Raw genomic sequence first — 23,522 nt, 5'->3', positions numbered from 1 at the left:
ATAAATATGGCTTTCTACTATTTTCTTCTATCCTTCAATTCTAAACCAGTCTTCTTGGGGTGTATATTTGGTGAGAGCATAATTTGTTGATTTTTTTTTTTTAATCAAATCGCACAATATTTTACCAGTTTTAAAGCACTATCAGGCATGTATTAATGGACCATGAATATGCTTCTCATGAAATTGAACTCATTTGGCCTTCAACCTCATAGAATTTAAAATGCACCTGAGGCATGGATTAATGACTCAGGAATATATCCCATTTAATATCCTGTTCCTTAAATTAATCAGCCCTAGTGCTCATCAAGAAGCCATCTGATAAATGACCCAGAAAAGGCAGAGATTGTTGTAATTGGTTAAGTATCTGATGCTAAAATACATGTCAATAAAGAGCTTTCTTTGGGATTTGTTACCATACTAAAAGTTTCATAGTGCCTAAGACTATGAAATATTCATTTAACCTGTATATATCAAAGTTACATCTATACATTTCTATATACATTATTAATATTGTATCTAGAAGCACCTAAAGCCTTAGCTGAGGAACAAGACACTATTGTAATGGGTGCTTTAATGCACATATATATTAAAGAACAGACTTCAATTTTTATAGTTTAGATTAAAATTGGATATTAAAAACATAGCAGTTTGGTTGTTTTGCCTTAACTCAATGATTGCTAACCACTTCTGCTTTCTGTACTTGGTTGTAAACTGTTGCAGATGGTATTAAATGTTGTCCATGATACTGACGGGTCTTTTTTCAGCTGCACACATGTGTTCACAGGTCAAATTTAGAACATTATAAATAGTACAAGATCATCCCTGTTAACGCAAGAGAATATTTTAGGTTTTTTCTCATATGTAAGTTCATGTACAGGAGACATTGTTTCACCTGATATATTCAAAGGTATGTAATTGAAATTGAGTTTCAAGTTTGTAAAAAAAATTATGTTTTTAGATTATAATACATTTTAGTATACGTTATAAAATGGATTATGAAGTTATTTCATATATGAGAACATTGCAAAATATATCAATGTGCTTCAAAAGCTGAATTATGAATAAATATTTTTAAAAATAAATAAGATGTTCCAGGATTTATGACGTATGATAGCCTTACTCCTAATGCATGTAATTCATAAGTCTTATCCAATTTCTAATAAAAACACATATGATTTACTAAATTTAGCTAACAAGAATTATTTTCTCCAAAATTTGGAAAATCTATATGTGTTGTTTACTAGTAAGAAGGTAGTGTTGATATATGGTGTAACTGCTCCTTTCAATGCTGAAGGAATGGGTCCTGGCAGATTAGTCCTTTTATGTGATAGAATTTGAAATTCCTGAATATGCAGCACTTCAAGAACACCAAGAAATTACCAATTTGTCATAACTTTTACTTCTAAAGTTATTTATGTAAATAACATTTCTATGAAACACCACATTTGCTTGATAAATGTAAGATATGGGGGGAGGGGAACAGCAATTATACAGTAACCTGAGTGAGAAGCATAATTTGCATTCAGTATATGAAACATTGGGGGAATCAGAGCAAGCTGAAGACTACAGGAAATATTGACCTAAGTCAAGAATTAAAATGGTTAAAATGTTAAATAAACTTGACATGCTCATGTTATGAGTCAGGCTGCTTAGCTTCTTTAAATATTTTAACCTTGTAAGTTTTAGGTTTAACCTTGTAAGTGCAGAAATATTTTAGAAATGTATACATCCAGTCACACACACAGGTGACTGGTACTTAAGAGTAGTAAGTAGTAGTAATTCACCAACTTTGTATTTTCTAATTGCTGAATGTGAAAGCACCAATGTAATTCTGCAAGCTTTTGGGACTTGCACCTCCCAGAGCACATGTAGAAATGCCCCATTTGTCTAGCAGAGTCAGCATTTGTGCAATGGGCTCTTTAAATAGAGTGGCTCCAGGAGCCACTCTAATTAAAGTGCCCAGAGCATCATGTGTATCAGCGTCCCTATGCTGAAAAATGGCAGCAGGGACACTTTAACTTAAGCTAATTGATTAACTTTAGTTTTACAAGCTTTAGTTAAGCACCCCTGAGGCCTTTTTTCAGCATAGGGGTACTGACACATGATGCTGGAGTCTGCTAGAGCACAGCAATTACCATGCTTCAGCAGACTCGATTAATCGAGTCTGCTCCGATGCATTGTAATTCCAGTGCATCGACGCAGCTTCAATGTATGTGTAGGTATAATACAGCCTCAGTCCTGCATTCCATAATCTTTGGAGTAATTTTATTTAAGATAATGTGATAAGGATGACAGGTTTGAAACTAATATATAAAACATAAGAATCTGAGTGTGCATTTCACTTCATGTAGATTCATATACCTCACTATGCTATTGAGTATTTAATATCTATAATGCTGTAAATATGCCTGACACATTACAGAGCAAATAAGAAACAACCTCTGACCCATAATGTTGCTAATCTACATGACCATTTCTGTGGAAGCTTCCTCATGTGCAAATGTTTATTCCCAGGCAGAACCATACTCACAAGAGGAGGAACCAAATGTCCAGGAGGAACCATTTTCAAACCAGGATTCTAGATTTAGATATAAAATAAAGGTGTAAATGGATTCTATGCTGCTGTAAATCCAGAGTTAAAATGGCTTAAAACCAGCACAACTAATTGTTTTTATATATTTAGTTTATTATCTGATTATTGTTTGGTCCCACTTAGATCACAATTTCAAAATAAATATGCAACTTAAGTATTGTAGTTAGAATACTGATCAGCAGATATTAGCTAACCCAAGTTGTGTAAACTTTCTCTTCTTTAGGGTTAAAATGTACGTTACTTCATGATACTTGTGTAGCATATCAAAACATAAATAGTTGGGAATAATTAAAGCTTTGATGCCTAAATCACTGTTCTTTTAAGCAGTAGATTAATGGAATCATAGAAAATTAGGGTTGGAAGGGACCTCAGGAGATCATGTAGTTCATCCCCCTGCTCAAAGCAGGACCATTCCCAGCTATATCATCCCAGCCAAGGCTTTGTCTACCCGGGTCTTAAAAACCTCAAAGGATGGTGTGGCGAAGCACTGGGAGAGTGCTCACCACGTAGAGTGGGCGGCAGCAGGCTGGAGAAGGGCCTGCAGGGAATGCGGTCAGATGAAACCCCGGGGAGCCATTTAAAGGGGAAGGCATGTGGCAGAGCACCGGTGGGGTGCTCGCCACTTAGGGATGTTGCAAGCTCTGTGAAAGCTTGTTGGATGAGCATCAGGGAAAGCCCTCCCCAGGAACCATTTTAAGGGGGAAGGTGGGTGTCAGAGCACTCATGGTGCTCTGCCACTTTAAGAACTGGGCAGGCAGCAGGCAGGTACAGGCCAGGCCTGATGAGCGGCCACCTTAAGCCTCAGGCCAGCAGGGATGGGGGCAGCAGTTGCTGCCTGGCACGGAGGAAGGAAAATCTCCCAGCGGAGCTGCTGCTCCAGAGACAACATGGAGGTAATGGCAGGAGCTATGGGGTGGCTTAGAGGCTCCTGGTCCTGGGTGTGACTTGAAACTGCACCCTGCTGGGGACGGGTGGTCTGGTGGGGCTCCTGGTGGTGTAGCAGAAGAAGTGCCAGACCAGTTACTGTCCCAGTGAAAGGTGAGGAGGAGCACCTTAACTCAAGCCCCTGCTTTAGGGCGGGTAATGCAACATCGGAGGTAGTTAGGGCCATGCCTGCCTAGGTGGGGGACCGAAGCCCAGTGGGGGCAAGGCCCTGCAGAGTGAGTAGTGGGGCCAGGCATGGCTGTGGCCATCTGAAGCCGGTGGGGAGTAAGACCCTGGGGAGAGAAGAAGAGTTGTGGGCCAGGCACACCGATGAGGGGCACCTGAGCGTGCAGGGGTTTTCAGCCTCAGGTCCCAGAGAAGAGGGTGGAGTATGTGCCTCAGGGGAAGTGAAGATGCAGAGAGGCACCTGCAGGGCTGCATCTGAGGAATAGAACCAGTTGAGGCCCTGCAAGGACGGGGCATGAGTTGAGGCCCTGTGAGAAAGCGGGGGCTCAAGTTGAGGTCCTGTTAACTTGGGGGACTAAATTAGGTCCAGATAAGCCTTCAGGTGCCTGAGGCCAATTGAAGGGTGGCAGAGGAGAAGCTGCGGAGAAATAAGGGGGTGAGTCAGCAGCCCTGTATGGCGGGCAGCTGGGGGAAGTTACCTGGCTATGAGACAGGGGCAGAGTCTGTACAGTATTTGGCGAGCTCCCCAGCACTCGTTCAGATGAGGACAGTGGGAGATGCCCAAAAGGCCCCGTGCTTGCTGGCTGGGGAGTGAAGGGAATGAAGTCCAAGGACCCTTCAGGACTGGACTGGGTGAGTGTCACCCCTGGGAAAAGGGGGGTGGTACGAGGTGAGGCCCAGCAAGAGCAGCGTGAGAGACGGTGGACTGTGAGAGGCCTCAGTGAGAGGGAGGTGGTATGAGTGTGGTCCATAAAAGGGAAGGTTGTGAGAGGCCTAATACTGTAATGAGTTGGACCCAGCCTCAGGCCAGAGCTTTACACAGGTCGTTAGAAACACCTATGAGAGGTAGGAATGTGTATTCAAGGCCCTAGATACCAGGGCCCGGAAAGGGTAACCTCCTACCTATTTAAGATCATAATTACTTAACAGCAAGGCACGGCAGATGAGATAGACAGGGAGACCAGCACTGCGGCTGGGTGGGGGGTGGGGAGCTCCCACTTTGCCACAGATGGAGATTCCAGTGTTTTACTACCCTCCTAGAGAGAGTTTTTCCTAATATCTAACCTAAACTAATACTAACCTAAACTTCCCTTGCTGCAAATTGAAACCACTGCTCCTTGTTCTGTATCTGCCACCACTGAGAACCACCCTTTGGGTAGCTGAAGGCTGCTATGAAATCCCCTCTCAGTCTTTTTCCTCTTCTGTAGACTAAATAAGCCCAGTTCCCCCAGCCTCTCCTCAGAAGTCATGTGCCCCAGCCCCTACCCATTTCTGTTGCCCTCCTCTAGACTCTCAAATCTGTCCACATCCTTTCTGTAGTGGGGAGCCCAAAAGTGGACACAGTACTCCAGATGTGGCCTCAACAGTACTGAATAGAGAGAAATAATCACGTCCCTTGATCTACTGACAATACTCCTACCAGTGCAGCCCAGTATGCTGCTAATCTTCTTGGCAACAAGGGCACACTGGACGTATCTATGTTTCTGTTAATCTTCTGTAATTATGATGCATTAAATTTAGTACCTGTAATGACAGGTACCAACTTAATGTGCTATAATCGGCGCTACTGTGCATTAGTGCAAACGAACGTTTTTGGGTTTTTAGTCACATTAATGCACAATGACTAAATCTACTGTGGATTAGCACAAGTTTTACCTGCCACACTAACGTGCAGTAGAATTGGTCTACTGAGCTTAAAGCATATCATGTAGATGTGCCCACTGTTGGCTTGTATTCAGCTTAATGACCACTGTAACCCCCAGGTTCTTTTCTGCAGAGGATATAGCTCATCTACTAATTAGTATCACTCATTTGAATTTGGCCATAGCTTTGTTTTAAAATGGGATATAGTTTTTTCTCAACGAGAATTTACTGGAAATATCTATCAAGAATGACTAATTGTTGTGTCAAGAAGTCAGGTAAGGCTTAAGAGTAGGTTTTTCGTCTTTGTTTAAAAAATAGCATCTCTAGCATGTATGATAACAGATGAGAAATTATTTTGTAGTTATACTAAAGAAAAACTAATTGAGTTTATTTCTGCCACTTCGAATTGGCATAAGCTCATTTAGAGAAAAGAAATCTTTTTAAGCCTGCAATTCTGTAGTTTTCTTTTTTTCTTTTGGGTTATAACTTTTCTAAAATAATGACTTACTTTATCTAGCACTATTTCATCAGTATTCTAAATCATTTTTTCCCCAGAATGTCAAACTTTGAACAATTTCATTCAGACTTTTACCAGTCCAGCTATACCATTGATAATCAAGAACCAGGGTACAATCATTCTGAGGCCAATGAAAATCTTTATGGAAACAGAAAGTAAGTAGAAAGATAGAAGGCAAATATTGATTTTTATTTTTTTTAATTCAACATCAAATTAACAACAAACTACAATGTTAAATTGTTGGAAAAAAGATGCGTTCAATTGAATTTAAAGTTTTATGTGAAGAGAATACTATAAAGTAGCACTAGAGACAGAGAACAAAAGTTTTGTGTTGTTTGGATTTTTTACATGTGTGGGACTTAATTTTTGGGGGGGAAGCGGCATTAGGAGAAGGAAAGCACTGAGTGGTTCCCATAAAGGAATTTTCAAAAAAATTATTTGTTGATGGCAGTTGAATTCTGCCATTCTCTCCATACTCAGGGAACAGGTAACAGCTCCACTCCCAACATTTTTAGATAAGAAGTGCTCCACAGAAAACCAACTCAATTCAGTGGTAATTTTCACCACTTACTTTGGCCCTTATGACAAGATCAATCTGCTGAGGTCCCTGAAACCATCCTGCTTATGGGATAGACACCCCAGCTACTCAAGAACTCCTCAAATAGAAATTACATTACATTTCTGGTGATCTCTGAAGGGAATGACACACATGCCAAAAGTAAGTACTTCCCTTCTGCCTTCAACCAATCATTTCCTCAGCCATGTATAACAACAGCACAGCAGACAGGGAGGGATGATTCCTCCACTCAGCCCAAGATGGAGGAGATATATGGAGAAGGCCATCTCCATGTGGAAAATCCCATTTTACAAGAAGGATTTTAGGATTGAAGCAGTGGACTGGAAATAGTTAAGATCAGCTGCCAGTTCTGCCATATACTTCCAGGTTTACCTTAAATTAGTCACTTATTTTCCCTGCATATTGTTCTGCATATGTGGCATGGGGATAATAATCCTTTCCTTAAGGTCTTTGGAGTTAATCTTGAATGTGCTTAGACTGGCTGAGGATTCAAACTTATTTGGATTCTCCAGGCATTATAGAACTATAAATGCAATATATAATTATAATTAGAAAATTGGTTGGGCATTGTGTGACTATAACTGATTTTTATTTGCACATATTGCTAGTTTGTTGAAATGACTTTTACATTGTATTCAATACAACTGTACATTCAGATACATGTAGAGCTATTCCATTAAAAAACTAAATGCATGAGAAAAGTCAGGCTACAGAGTGAAAAAACTCAGTATTTAAGAAATGTTTAGATTATAATTGTCCCCACAACCATACATACCCCATTGTGTGCATATTTTGTAATCAGTGGGCATGTATACACATGCACATTTACTGCACAGTAACTATGACAACTTATACTGACTTGGGCATCCTGCAGGTATCAAATTTATGCCTGACTAGTTACTGCGCAGTAATGCATGTGTCGACACCTTACTGTGCAGTAACACTGTGTGTTTGGGTTGACTTGGGACTAACTTTAGTCCCAAGTCAGATCTCACACAGCATTATTGTGCTTTCACACCTGCACATGTAGATGACAGCCTATGTTCCGCTTGCTGCACAGTAACTTACTACATAGTAAATTTAATGTGACATAAATGCACATACAGATGCAACCATTATATTAAAGACTATGTTTTCTTGAGGACCCCTTCCTCATTCATTGGGCTTGTTAGAAATGCACAGTTAATGATGAAGGGATACAACACAATTAAGTAACATATAGAAGCAAAAGGGACTAGGCAATCTGGTAACCATATTAATGCACAACTCTTAGCTATTGTGAAGTTACTTTATTATAAATTGTCCATCTTACCCAGATATATGACTGTGCTTATTGTTATAGGTACCAAATAGATGAGTTGCCTCAACCTGCTGCATTTGTTTCTCCAGAAATAATTCCATCTTCTCAAAATTACACAGGCCAGATTTTGCAGCCAACCTACAATCCAGAGTTTTTATCGCATTCTAATTCTTCTGGCAGTTTTGATGAAGAACCGCCTTTGTTAGAAGGTAAAAGTTCATCTATTAACAATATTAACCTATCATGTTTCTAGGTATCTATATTTTTCACCAACTCATGTCACTGACTAGAGAATCATTACTGTGCAGCAGAGCCACTGTATCTAACAGTAAGTCTCACAATTGTTCTATGTCCGAAAGAACAAGTCATCTGACATTCCTCCATCCCAAAGACTGAAGCTGTATCGGGAGTCTGATTCTGCATTGTTGCAAGCTCCAAATCCTAGTTAGTGGGAGTTTTAGGATCCAATTGAGAGGACTAGAAAGACTTGTGACCAAGGTCCTGTAATCTGGACTGTGGGAACAGACCTTTGTACCAGGGCCTATATTGACGGGTACTAGGACGTGCTTTAAACTAGAAGTCACCCATCAGTATTAAGCTGTACACTAGTTTCCAAATGGACACAACCAAACAACAAAACCACACTTCATTTACACTTGTTTTTGCATACCTAGAATTAAATGAGAGTTCTTTTTGCATATGCTTACAAAGTATACATATGTAAACTTTATATATCTAATGTAACATCTTGCTAGTTGACAATAAGAATCAAAATATTTACTGATGTATTTTAAGAAATAATAATCATAGACTGTCAAATCAGAAAAATATATTGTTGATTTGTTGCTTTTGTATTTTTAACATAGGTACATATTTATGTTTGAAAAGAAAGTGCCACAATTTGCATAAAAAATAAGAGTATTAATTTGTTTTTTGGCACATATAGCATATACTTTATTACCACTAGATGACAGCATAACAATAAATTTTGTACTCAGACTTTTTAACAGTTTTTCTCTATATATTTATATTGCATTATATCATTTTAGAATACCTATAAACACTTTCTGTAATCTTGCTTGCATATCTAGTAATAAATTTACTAGTTAAAAAGACTCAAGAGAGCTCATTTAAATAGAAAGCTTGAGAAAGTTCTCATAACCTGCATACATTCATGTGGTAGGCCATTTAATTGCAAAAAGACATGGTTCATTGTAAAAAAATCTATGATCCAAGCATGATACTTGTAACCAATTAGCAGGCCACTCTTTAGTTAACAAACATACTGATGATTTAAAAACAACACATAGATATGCGATTAAAATTGGAGACTTATTTGTAATGGATTTAGTATAATTAGTAAAGTAAATCCTAGTTACATTCAGCCAGGCAGCATTGCTGAAGTCAATAGAACATTTCCCTTTGACTTTAATGGAAGCAGACTCACTTTGTGCCTATTGGAAACAGAACATAGAAGGTTAGATCTCCATCTCCACGTGCAGCTCACCTGGTGGCTGGACTGTAGACTGACATTAAAATAAAAACTGTTCTGACCACAAAGTTCTAGAGATGTTACCGTCTGAGGTTTTGGGTCTGACTACTTCTAATTAAAGTATAATTGGAAATATATAGTATAATTGCAGTATAATTAAAAACAATGTAGAGAACTGCATACTATATAATCTGGTTTTTGTGTTGGCTCCAAAAATAAGCTGGCACAGTGCAGAAATTGGACATTTGCTTTCTGAATGGAGCCCTCCCTGCTGCTAGCAGCTTCATTCCAAAACTGTTTTTGCTCTTTGTGGGAGCATTACAGGAGGAATGTTGCTCCTGGGAGCTGCAATCTTTCTGCAGTCATTGACTTCAGTGGCGTAAAATTTTGACCATCACAAAGCTTCCATAGAAATATTTGTAAAAGTCCCTTAAATGCTGCACAAGTTGTTATTGCTTTTCCTTGAAGGGCAAAGTGTCATTTTTTAAAATGCCTCTAGCAACTCAGGATTAAGAAACATCTTGTGTCATATTTACCAGAATTAAAGCATGCATCTCTGTCCTCAGTATTCCTTGAATTTTGCAGGTATTGCTAATTAGCACATTATTCAAAGTCTCATTTAATAAGGTTAGAAATGTATATAATGTGTATATATGTCTCTCTCTCAATTGGAAAACCAAACATTAAGAGGATAGTGTTGATAGTATTTTGTTTTTGTTCATTGCATACAATTTAATTTAATAATTTAATTACAATAATTCTGAATTAGGAATTCGTCTTGAATATAATGCATGAAAAGGTAAGGGAATCTTTCCTGCAAAAGAATACATTTTCTTGCATTCAACCCTCTAGTCAGACAAGAGGTTGATTTTTCTTATTTTGGGTTCATGGTATCTAGTGATTTCTGTAAAAAAAAACAAAAAAAAGCAAAAGGCTTTTAAAATAATAAACAATTATGGAATTTTTCTGTTGCAGAACTTGGGATCAATTTTGATCATATATGGCAAAAAACATTAACTGTCCTAAACCCAATGAAACCAGCAGATGGCAGCATTATGAATGAGACAGACATGACTGGGCCTACAGTTTTCTGTTTGACTCTTGGTGCTACACTGCTACTGGTACAGTATGGCAAAGTTATGAATGCTTTAAGCATTTTCATGCCTGTACAATAACACTGGTTCAGTTTGGGCAGATGCTATGCAGGTACAAATTAAATGGTTTGTTTCAGCTTGCATTCAGATTGGATATAAGAACATATCTGCTGTAAAATTTATTTATAATTTTTTTTATATCATTTTTACTTCTAACACAGGTAAAATTATTGCTTCCATAAAAAGACAAGGGCAGGGCACACACTTTTTTGTAGAGACATAATATATAAAGAGAGGCAGAGAGATTTTATGCAGGTTGTGTTCTGTACATTTGCAGAATGTGTACAGGAAAGGCCTACATTATTCCAGCCCAAAATAACACCTATAGCATTTTATCACTATTACAAATTTGTCATTTCAATATTATTTCGGGGAGAGGAAAGATTTCTTAACACTTTTTATATCTAAACCATTCCAAAAAAATCTTTAAAATACTTTTATTTCCTAAAGCTGCCATACTTCTCTGTTGACTTTACTAATGCTGTTTTTTCAATTTTTTTGCCTAAACAAAAGAAAGAGGCATGGATATAACTCTTTTCTCTTAATTTTCCTCCTCCTTTCTTTGTCTTCCACTTTTTTCCCTATGGAAATAGCTTTGTAATAGTAAAGCTGAGGAGAGATGTAAAATGTGTTATTTTATAATACAATTATTTTATTATAATAACTATAAACTGAAAAGCTGGAAGGGAAGGAAGTAGAAGAGTGAGGGTGAGGGAAGGAAACTCCCAGAAAAGGGAAGTGAGAGGCAGGTAGAAGGTCACTGCTTTCCAGAGAAACAAGAAAAGGAGGTGACATGTTATTACCTTTATATTATTATACTCCAAAAAATTGGGGAGCATTTAGAAAAGGAGCGGATGAGAGGAAATGTCAGAAAGGTTGTTTTAGGCTTGCACAAGTCCAGTATGTCCATAACATTCAGCAACGCAATGGTGAATCATGCCTAATGGTTCAGTGAATAAAAACAATTAAAACCTATGTGGTTGTGTTAGATCGCTAATATAACTTTCTACCAATTGGAATATAGGACTTTAAGTGCCATCTTACTCTTTGGAGTTGCTTGGTTTTTGCACTGATATTTGATATCAGGCTAGCTTTTTAGCCTTGAAAGCTAGGATACACTTTTTGGTATTGAATAATTCTCTTCTAATAGCACTAGTAATACAATTTGGCTGAAGGCATTTTTTTCAGAAAAGAATTATAAATTACATTTTTTTCAAGTTCTTTACTACAGAAAACTATGCAGAAATATTCTTCAGAATATTTCAGAAAGACTTCAGAAATATGCAGAAATATTGGTAGCAGTTATTTTGGAGCACGAGAAGACAGGGAAGAAGAGAACGGTAAGGATTTGGAGCATGGGAGCAAGGCCTGAGTCCCCTCTCATGTTATTAATTAGGGCAACAGCACTGCAGATGCAATAATAACAGTGTCCATTAAATTAGTTTTTAATGGAGAGGAGAGAGCAGCATTTGGGTTGGGGACATGAGTCTACTGTCCCGCATATTTTGTAATTAGTTTTCTATGCAAAGTAGGTGTTACTAAATCATACTTCACCAGGAACATATATCACTGGTAGCATTTGCATCCACTTTGTACTGGAGTAAATGAGAAAACAAAATACCATCTTTGCCCAAATACAAGATGACTTCCAATTTAAGACAACCCCTCTCTCCCCTCCTCTCCCCCCACCCCATAATTAGATCTTATGCATGTAAAATTATAAATTTGTTATAATTTTCCATATATAGAATCTAATTATTGGAGGGTCATCTTAAATTTTTCCCTACCACCACTACAGTGGGGAAATCAGGGGGCGGAGGCCTGCCCCTTGCCCCTCTGCTACACAGTTCCTGTGTCCCCCAACATCTACCCTGCAGCCACCTGTCCCCCTGCCACTTGCCCTCCTTGATGCCTGTCCCACTGCCACCTGCCTCCCTAGCACTTGTGCCCCCTGCACCTGTTCCCCCAGCCCCTTGCTCCTCCTGAAGCCACTTACTCACTGCAGCAGCTCTGCATTGGGCCTCAGGCACAGAGCACATTGTGGCTCTGACCTCAGCCATAGCCAGGCAGCAGCGGTAGCAGCAACAGTGGCAGCAGTATTTCTGGCTCTGGATCCTTGTCCTGGGTTTGGGCCAGGGTCAGAACTGATACTTTACTTCAATTTTATTATTTCTGCAAGAATACTTAGTGCTATCACTTTAGTATACATCCATTCCAATTCTGCCAAAATAATGGGGGCCCACTCTGATCTTGCATATATCACCATAGATTGGTAATCAATAGGGTTAAATGGAGCAGGTCAAAAAGACATTGGGAATATTGTGTTAATTTACAACCTTTTTTTTTTTCCCTTTCAACTGCACCTAGCATAAATTCCATGCATATCAAACAGTACACCAAATTTGTGTTGAGCTGCTATGCTCTTTTCCTTCGTTGCTGCCTTCATAATTTGTTAATCTTAGATTAAGCTGCTAAATAGAGCTCCGTCAATTAATTAAATGTTCTGAAACAAACAATGTAAAATATTAGCTGCTGGTGGTTGTTGTGTCTATTTAGGATACAACATCTGTTAGTTGTTCTAAAGGAAATACTGCCCCAGCAATTGAAAATGTTAAACCTATTAAAACCCTCTAACGACTGTGATTGTAGTTAGTAGTCTGATGTAGTAGTATTTTCCCTCAGTATTGCTAGTTCTCGTTAATTTTCTTTAATGAAGCAGCTTTCATTAATTCTTTAGAGGTTCCCAGTATTTTGAATGCCAGCAGGAGAGTTTGTGCCTAAGAAATAGGACTTCTCATGTTGCCAAGCAGATATTCTTTTTTAGAAATTTAAAGCCCTAAGTTCTCAATTACCTCCAAGTAAACTCACTAAGTTCAGTGAGGTTGCGCTGGTTTAAAAGACATGAACTGAGATGAGTATTGGTTTGAGTGCTAGACTGAGACTTGAAAAACCTGGTTTCAGTAACTTTTTCCAACTCAAACTTCTTGTGTGATCTTGGGCAAGACATTTAGCTATGTTCTATTGCCTCAGTCTTCTGAGGCACTAACACTACCTGAGAAGAGTGGTATGAGGTTAAATGAATTAAAGATTGTGAAATGCTCAGGCACCTTGTAATGAGGACTGTATAAGCCCTGTATATAGACAGATTTTGTTCCTTAATATCCATAGGTGAAACAGTACTTGCCTAATCATTTCTATTCTGAATTTCTAATTAAATTTACTATAAGTAACTCTAGAATCTGATCAGATGCATCTATCTCTGATTGTTCTCCTCATGGGGGAAGGGCATATAATGGTATGGTTTTTTATTTTATTTGACTTTGTGTGTGTGTGTGTGTGCGTGTACACACACACACACACACACATCTATAGCAACATGTATTTATTATAGTGAAAGAAGATAACAGCAAAGAAATTCACCTTACAATGACAACGAAGCAGGTGAGGTTTGGTGGCTCTTATTTCTATGGGAGTTTTTTCACAGTCTTGAGCCAGCCCCTAACAAAGCCCTGCCTTGATGAGCTTCTCTCTTTTTGTAGAAGTTTGACTACAGACTTCATCTATGAGCTATATTTTCTTTCAAATGTGTGGGTGTCAAAATCACAGTATTATCCTCACAGTTGGTATTCAGTAGTTCACTTCCTAGTAGCTTAAGAGAGACCATAGATTTAATGGGAAATGAACTAACCCTCTTATGTCTAGAGGTGATTTCTCTAAATTGGGGCTGGAGCAATGTGAGGAAATCTGCGCTATTGCTACTGCTGCCTGTATTGTACTTGCTTTGTGGATAAATTAGAAGACATCAGTCTCCAGAGCTGTCAGGCTGGTACCTTTCACAAGCATTAAATTCAGACAAAAGAAAAAGTCAAAAAAAGGGGCTGGAGAATCACTCATTAAGTGGAGCAAAAAAAAAAAAAAAAAAGAACATGAACTGACAGGTACTAGAAAGGTTAATGTAGAAATTAACATGTTACATGAAGCCGATCACAGTGATGCGGCAGTGGTACACATGCTGAGTTTAGGTTCAGGGGCACCTTTTGACTTACACATGAGGAAGGAATTCACCATGAAAATGGCCAGGTTCACACAACACTTTTACCGATATAAGTGATCGGAAACTGGTCTATACCCATAACAGAACAGAAATTCAGCGCACACAGACTGGTTCAAAAATAGCAAAACCCAGTCTAAGATTTGCCCTCTCCCCCTTCTGTCCTCCCTCCTCTCCCCACCAAAGGGTGAATTTGTTCTGTTTGCTACCAATCTAAACTACACCACTTACAGAAAACTGTAACTTAGATCAATTCCACCTCTGGCTTTTTGAATGTCTGTACTGAGCCTAAAAGTTCACAAAAGGTTCACTTCCTTTTGATGAGCTTAGATAGTATTTGGGTTTAGTAACAAAAATATATATTAGAAATGTCTGGCTGGGGTCCATGGTTCAGTATGAAATGTAAATAGAAGTATTTCTCTGTACTAAGATCATGGCTTTTCTTGTTTACTAAATAGATATATATATAACTATAAAAAGCATTCCTTCATTCCCAGTGTCCAATCTAACATGAAATGTCTCAAGTAATGGGGCTTCCACTTATTTTCTTGGCAGACTTTTCTACAGCCTCACTCCATTTGTCTATTTTTCTGATATTCAGTCCAAATTTTCAGGTCCTTAATTTTATCTCACTAGTGCTAGTGAGGTCACCTAAATAATACCTGTCTCTTGGAGTCTGACTAATAGAAGGTGATGCAGAATCAGGCTCTATATCCCTGTGAATTTAAAACAAATATGACATTTTTTCTTTTGGGATATATTATTTCAGATCAAAACCTTGTAAAATACTGGCTTGGATTCTGAATGCACTTAAACCGGAATAATAAAAGTCAGTAGACTTTGGATAGGTACAGACATTCAAAAAGCCTGAGGCAGTTTTCTTTAAGTGGCATAGTTTAGATTGGTAGTGAACAGAACACATATTTGCTCTTGCGGGGGAAGAGGGGGTGCAGATCTTAGACTGAGGTTCTGCCATTTTTAAACCAGTCTCTGTGTGCTGAACTTCTGTTATGTTACAGGTATAGACTAGTCCTGTGTGCCGAACTTCTGTTATGGGTATAGACCATTTTCCAATCACTTACACTGGTAAAAGTGCAATGTCTGTACCTGGCCTGTAAATGTCAAACTGTGTAAGCCAAAAGTGGACCAGGCCTAGTCCTTATATTCTGTTTTCTCCTAGTGTTTCGTAATTAGTAGTATGATGATGCTGTTTGGTACTGACTCATATTTATTTCAGGCAGGAAAAGATCACTTTCGCTATGTGTATGGTATGAGTGCTATCGGATGCCTAGGAATACATGCTTTATTGAACCTGATGAGCATAGCAGGAGTCTCATATGGCTGTGTTGCAAGTGTATTGGGCTACTGCCTGCTACCCATGGTGATTCTGTCCAGCTGTGCAATCTTCTTCTCACTACAGTAAGTATCAGCATATATGACAGAACCCAGAAGGATTACAGTAATTAAGAAGTGCAGTATTATATGAAGCATTTCCTTTTAAGATTTGGGGTGACTTTGCCTTCAAAAATGTAAAGAAAAATATCCATACCGGAACGAACAAAAAACGGAAGATTGGTGTTTTCATGTAGAGATAGACAAAATGAGGACAGAGGTGATTTGGGTTCTAGAATTGCCCAGAGGGGTTTAGGTATGTGACCCCAAAGTTTGGTAAATTTGAATCCAGTGTGTGGGGACCCCTTTTTTGACAGTCAGTCACAACTGAGAGTGGCTTTGATTTCAGAGAACCCCTTTTTTCTGTTTTGTAAATCCAGACCCAGTAGTGGTTTGAATCCTGGTTTCGTATTTTAAATGGATTTGTATAAATGGTTGTGTCATTACATCTTCCTTCAATAACAACTGTCTTCATTCCTGTTCCTTCTCAAGATCTGTTGTAACATCAGTCAACCCTTTATTACTAGACTAAGGGACAGTAAGCAAGGTGGTGGCAGGGAAATGCTGACAATTCCAAATCCATTTATTACTCTAATTAAGAAACTGTAATTTCAGATCTAAAATGTAATTTAAAATGGTAAATGTAACCAAATATTTATATAGAAGTTTGTGTGTGCATATAGCTAAATATGTATGTATAGAAAACGTCTGTATATTCAGATTTTTTCCTTCCTCCCTCTTAAACTGTGAGCTCTTTGAGGTACAGACTGTGTCTGCCTCCACGTTTGTACTCTGCCAAGTAGAAGGAGACCTAGCACCTGATTATAGCCCTGGGGCAGCATTGCAGTGCACGTAATAAATAACAACTCCCTGCTTCACAAATATGAAGGAGAGAATTTTAACTAATATTTTTGTGAGCTACTAGTCCATAAGGTGTGGGATGTGCCTTGTATAGTGAGTAGAATGCAGCTGGAAATTGAATAGCTGCCCCTACTTATTTTATTTAGAAGAGCAGTAGTTGTGTATACTGTTTTTCAGCATCTTTTGCTGGCATAAGGATTTTAGCACACTGAATTAGTCCACTTGCTTCATGTTTCCATGGAGCTATTATGGTCTAGCCTGGCAATGATCCATGTATTGAAGTGTTTCTAAGCTCTCTCTGACATGACAGCCAATAAAAGCACTGAAGGAGCCACTCACTCTCTGTTGTTTCTACAAAATGTGTATTTACTTGGTTACCCTATTTAATACACATTTATAAAAGGTGCACATATGCAGTTACAGGACAGATGGGTTTAGCTCCAAAGCAGCTGTTACATTTGATCAGGGTGCTATTGTTTGTATCAGACAGTCCCTAAGTGAATACAGTACATTTGTAATATGCTGTAAAACTACTGCAAGTTCACACTTTTAAAAGCCCATAAATACTTTGTAGAGTAACTCTTTCTGGAGAAATTTGTAGGTAATTCTTAAAAGCTTACAGGTGTTATCTGAAATAAATTTCCTCAAAGAATTCTCCTGATACTGATTTAATCTTGTGCTTCTTTACTTAACATGGGAAGTACTATACATACTAAGGCCATGGACAGGAGCTCATTTCTACTAATAAGAATTTCTTGGAAACTGGTTGAAAAATAGCCTGAGAGCTGGAGGTTACCTGTGATATAGCCCCCTGGCTGAAGAGCTCCACGGGCCAGCTCTTTAGCCAACAGGCACAAGAGTGCTGCTGCCTGGGCCACCTTCTCCCTTGGGGGGTGCCTATTAATTGATACCCTGGATGGAAAGAGAGCAGGCTGTCAGTTGGCAGTTGCCAGTTGCTGAAAAGCCGCAGTTGCCACAGACAGCTCAAGGAGGATTTACACCCCTGCAGAAAGTCTCCCACCATCCTATCAAACAGCTGATTAGGCAGGAAGCCTCCTGGTTTCCATGTCAGGAGAATAGCCCTGACCATGCACTCTTCCAGATGGAAAAGAGCAGCATGAAGGGGCAGGGGACCATTCTCCAGCAGCAGCAAGCCTTTCCAAACCTGGGGAGACTTGAAGCTGCTGCACAGCTGTCCCCTACCTCTCACATGGAGGAATGGGAATGGGTATATGGGGGCAGGGGACTGTTCTGTAGCTGCATGCTTCCACCCACCCACACACACCCCCACACACACACACCTTCAGGTGCACTGGGAGAAGCACAGGCAGGTGGGGAGCCTTCTTTCCAGGAGGCAACCTTCCTGGGACTCTGGGAAGGTTCCCACTACAGAAGGAGAATGCTCCTCCCCTGACTGGTGGAAAGGTGGGGAATTTTCCTGTGAAGGATCTGCACCAGACTCCCTACATAGAGCTTTCCCCCTTGGACTATCAGGGGGCCAGTGCTCTCCCTTCCTCCCTCTTCTTGGGGTACTAAAAGTAATGTCCAAAAACATGTAACAAAAACAGATCATCTTCTAACTAAAATCAAGCCCATGCTCTTAGCAAGAAAGCTGTTGTCATAAACATGTGAAAAATATACATCTTTTCCACATTTTGATTTTTGGGAAAAACAGCCATATCATTTTAATTGCTGGTGATGCAGTATTTAAAGAAGGAAACAAGATGGTACAAAAGGATTGGCCAATATTTGGATGCCAATATTTTGTGAAACAAAACCGTATTTTCCAAAGCTCTGGTTATGCCAGTCTCTGAGGGTATTGTGCTTTGTGACAAGCTGATTAGACAATTATTCTAAAGGAATTAGTTTCTGGTCAGAATGGACTTGGAAGAACAGTCTGCAGACTTATCTTTTTCTTTCAGGAAACCCCCAAATCCCAGAAAAGGAAGGTCACCTCTTTTACTTGGGATGCACAATAAGGGAAATGAACATAGGGCAGTGGACTGGAATCCTAAATCCTAGATTGAAGCAGTTGGTGCAAAGATATTGTTGTGAGCATGTCTATGGGCTGTGTGAATGAGCAGTGGACTTGGCCTGCAAGACCCTCTACCTTTGGGCTCTAAATTGGTAAATCCAGACTGTCCACAGGTCCAGACTATGAATCTGTTACTAATTCCCCCAGCTGTCACCCATCCTTCAGTGTTCCTATGTAGATCGCCACATTCAAGCTGAGCACCCCAGCACTCAAATGCTTCAGTGGGCCCTCACAGTCCATATCCACATGCCTGACATAACCTGCTCAGGCTGCTGGAGCGTGCTAATTAGCAGCTGGAGCCAGCTGTTATACATCTCTATACGGCACTGGGAAAGCCACAGCTGGAGTATTGCATTCAGTATTGGGTGCTGCACTTCAAGAAGGATGTGGAAAACCTTGAGAGGGTCCAGAGGAGGGCTACTTGGATGGTTAGGGGGCTGCAGATAAGGTCCTATGAGGAGAGATTGAGGGACCTGGATCTCTTCAGCCTCCGCAAGAGAAGGCTGAGAGGGGATCTAGTGGCTGTTTACAAATTCATCACGGGGGGACAGCAAGGAATAGGAGATGCTCTGTTTACCAGGGCACCCCTTGGAGTTACTAGAAACAATGGCCACAAACTAACACAGAGCAGATTTAGGTTAGACATCAGGAAGAACTTCTTTACAGTAAGGGTGTCCAGAATTTGGAATGGGCTTCGAAGGGAGATGGTGCTGTCCCCAATCTTGAGGGTTTTTAAGATGAGACTGGACAAGCACCAGGCTAGGGTCACCTGGCCCCAGCGCTCTTTCTTGCCCAGGGCAGGGGGTCAGACTTGATGGTCTACTCAGGTCCCTTCCCACCCTAAACATCTATGAACCTATTCCGACGTGGACTAATCAAGTCTGCTGGAGTGTGCTAATTAGCATGCTCCAGCAGCTTCAGTGTCACATGTATTCAGCATCCCCATGGTTCAAAATGATGGCGGGAATGCTTTAACTGAAGCTCATTGAACAAGCTTTAGTTAGTGCCCCTGCTGCCATTTTGAAGTGTAGGAAGATGAATACTTGAGATGCTGTAGGCGCTTTAATTAGAGTGTCTCCAGAGAGTGCTCCCCCCACTCCCTTCCCCACCCCAGAACATGTGTAAAGATGCCCTCACTTATCTAGTCCTTCAGGGAATCATATACATGGCATTTTCATTGTACCTTTCTGTCTGCACTGAAGCATCTCTTGACTCTTCAGGTGAAGGATGACTTAATGCTACCTTGCTATTCCATTCACTATCAGTCCTGGTGCCAAAATTTGGCTCGCACTACAAGACACATCAACCACACTTTATAACAGTCCCCTGAAAAGTTACATTAGCTGGAAATTGCCATTGTACAGCATGCTCCTGCTACATCTTTTTCCTCTTCCAGCACACCCCTAATACATGCTTCAGAAGACATCTATACAAACCATGAATTTCCAGCTGGCTGTGCCACCTTCCTTGCTTCTCAGTCCAGAGCAGGATCCAGGAAACTGGATAATTCTGAATGTGTAAAATCAAGGTGAAGGGTTAAAATAGCATTTAGACTGAGGATATAATATCATGCTTGGCTTCTTAGCATACTGGTTTTTTATGAGTTAAATCAAATGAGGCACTGTGTGACCTTAAATTTTGTTGCAGTCCTCAGGAACTGAAGGTGCTGAGTACCTTATGGGATTTGGAACTACATTTCCAAGAAATAAAATGTGAACTTACTTGATTACACTAACAAAAATAAATAAACAAAATAAATAGGTTTCATTATGCTGGTTTAGTTAGCAAACTAATTTAGTCAAGATTACTTGTGATAGATGAGGATAAGTAAATACGTCTGATGTACTTTTTATGTTTGGTTTTATTCTGTTGATACTTTTGAAGAATGGAATTAACACAACCATTCAGTAAGTGGAAGAGCTCTATTTATCCTGAAAGTCCTTGAGATTGACATAGGGAAAGTGTGTAACACAGCCATCTTATTATGTACTTCGGCAACATATTATGTGAATGAACTCATACATTTTACAGAAGCAGACTGCAAATGCAAAATGCAAATAAAGTATGTGTGAAACATTATTTATTTGCAATACCTTGTTCATATCTGGCTTGGATTCAATGCAAGTCTTTCAGTGGACTCTGGCTCACAGGACCCTGCATCAGATTCTCGAGTGCTATGTAGCCACTTTGCCCTGCAGCACTGGCAAAAACTGGTCCTAAGACAATTTAGTCAACCAAGGGGTAGGATAGATTTTATCTCTTCCTTTTTTTTAGTCCGGAGAAAGACCCTAGGATTAAGGAGAAAAGCCTTTGTAGGATGTGGGCTTTGGTGATTTTTTTTTTCTCTCTTACATTCTCCCAAAGTACATCCTTTGAAAAGGTCATTCATCACAGTGGGTCTCGCCCTAGAGCCTGTGAACACCCTTCTGTGTCCAGCAGAGTTGTAATTCCTGAGTGATACAAGGCTCTGTCTCCCTCAAGGTCCGAGTATGTTCCTGTTCCTGCCATACAAAACAAAATGCACTGCCTCTAGGCCATCAGGCTGCCCCAGTGAAAACAGCAAATCTGTAGCATCATTTAAATCACAGCATCTCATGCATGTTTATTTTGGCTGCTAGGGGACTTCTGCTCACTTTTGGAATTAAAAAGCTCACAGTGTTGTTTTTCTCGCAGCCCCAGACAAATTAGCTTGAAGCTTTCTAGTCTTCCAAGTAATACAATTGATGCAGCTGCTATTTTCATCCAAAATAAAGAAATAGCTTTTTGCTTGATGTTGTATTTTAATTTGTAACTTGCCCTTGACTTTCATTACATAACTTATTCCTCACTTTTACCAGTGACAACAGCCTTAATAACAGCAAGCTAAACATGAGCTAGAGTTTGATAAGATTTCCTTCAATACATAATAACCAATGGACTCTTTTTTCTTTCTTTTTTTTTCCTTGGTAGGGGGATACTAGGAACATTGCTAGCTCTGATTATTATTGGATGGTGCAGTCTTTCAGCTTCCAAAATTTTTACATCTGCATTGGCCATGGAAAGACAGCAGCTTCTGGTTGCTTATCCTTGTGCTTTATTTTACGGACTTTTTGCACTTTTAACTGTTTTCTGAAATGTACTTTGTGGTAACCTTATTATATTTTTGTCATGTTTATTTATTTATTTATAGTCCTAGAATTGCATTAAGCTCCATTAACAAAATTAGATTATGTGCTTTACCTTTTATTTGCTTAATGGATGATAATGAAATAAAAACAGGAAGATAACTTTACTAATAATAGTGTGGTGAAAAGGCTTATCTTTTACAATTGTTTTTGCTCAAATGAGAGTAAAAATAAGGCATGTTAGAAAGAAAAATATTAAATAAAATATAACTAAAAAGGCTCTTATGTTCTTGTAGCATTTCACACAGAATTACATATATAACATAAGGAGTGAGTGAAAAGCAATAAGAACTTGAGTATTTCATAGGTGAAAATGTTATCATATTTAAAAATGTGTTTGGTTTATTACTCTTCCTGAACCTTTTTTTTAACTTGTTAAAAAGACGTTGAATGTTTTCCTGATGGTGAAGACTCATGAAAGACGTACAGCAAAAGAAAGTTACTACAGTGAGCAAACTACATATATCCTCTGCTTCTTAAGAGATGCAGCTCTGCAAAACCCCATTGTATTGTACATAATGTACTGTAATGCTAGATTATAAAATTGCCACTAAACCACTGCCTGCTGTCACTGCAGAAAAAGCACTGCACAAAGCAAAGGTAACTCCTAAATATGTCTCCCGAAAGGCAGAACTGCATTTGAGCAAAATACAAATCTCACCCATTTTGTATGGAGAAAAAATCTTCTTCATTTCTTTTAGTCTTACAGGAACCTAACTTTTTCATAATAATGATGAAACACAGAGTGCACTAGTTGTTTCAAAATATAGTATTGGAAGTATCAAGCTATCAGAAGGGGATAAAGATATGTGGGTAGGCTTAACTTTTTAAAGAGGCAAGTATGTAGTGGTAGAAAGATTGAATATAGTTGTAGAAAGGCCAAGGGGAAAAAAACACACAAGCACCTTCTGTAAAGGTAAATTTGAATAAATTAATAGTTGCAAATCATGTAATCAGTGTTTTTAGCTTATTGTTTTTCTTGTGAAATATTCATATTATCTTGATTCTTTTTCTAGCATATTCATTATTCAAAAATATTCAGTGCAATGTCTGCAAAATGTTTTACCTCTCTGGCCTGCTAGCAAATAGTACTGAGTACATTTTTTACAAACTGAGTCGGGCCCTGATCCTGCAAAGACTTTTTTGCATACTTAACTCTGTTCCTCATAATTATCCCCATGGAGACTTCTCTGAATGCTTAACGATTTGCATCATCATAAATCTTTGTAGGATCAGTTCCCAGCTGATTTTTATGATTGGTCATGTACTCTACATGCTGTATGATACTATTCCTTTATTGGATAAGTTTTTTAAGCCCTTTTGGCACAAATTCTTGCCAGTGAAAATTAATATTTGCTTTTTTTTTAATGTTCATGCAAGACACTTTGAAATGTGCTTTCCCTGAAGTCCTCCAGAGTAGGGTTCTTGGGAAGAAAATGTCAAAGAAAGACCAGTATGAATTGTGGAAATTGTTTAAAAATGTAACTATTTTTATGGAAAATATTTTTCCACTTAATCCACTTCTAAAAAGAAAGATTTGTGTCATTTCACTTATTTCCTATGACAGATAGCAAAGGAATCCAAACAAATTGCTGAGTCTTAGTGGTCTTTCATTTTCAAAAGAAAATGTCA

General features: G+C 39.0%; 1 protein-coding gene across 1 annotated transcript; it reads left to right on the top strand.

Moving 5' to 3' along the window:
* Nucleotides 1–824: 824 nt before the first annotated feature.
* On the top strand, nucleotides 825–22,826 carry YIPF7 (Yip1 domain family member 7). Its single transcript, XM_006021732.2, has 6 exons — nucleotides 825–907; nucleotides 5,903–6,019; nucleotides 7,784–7,950; nucleotides 10,209–10,354; nucleotides 15,676–15,857; nucleotides 21,676–22,826. The coding sequence occupies exons 2-6, from the start codon at nucleotides 5,904–5,906 to the stop codon at nucleotides 21,836–21,838; spliced, it is 774 nt and encodes a 257-aa protein (XP_006021794.1). The 5' UTR covers nucleotides 825–907; nucleotide 5,903; the 3' UTR covers nucleotides 21,839–22,826.
* The last annotated feature ends 696 nt before the right edge of the window (nucleotides 22,827–23,522 follow it).

Source organism: Alligator sinensis, unplaced genomic scaffold (assembly GCF_000455745.1).
Source record: "Alligator sinensis unplaced genomic scaffold, ASM45574v1 scaffold247_1, whole genome shotgun sequence".
NCBI lineage: Eukaryota > Metazoa > Chordata > Crocodylia > Alligatoridae > Alligator > Alligator sinensis.
The sequence above is the reverse complement of the archived record's forward strand: the minus strand, read 5'-3'. Positions and strand labels throughout refer to the sequence as shown.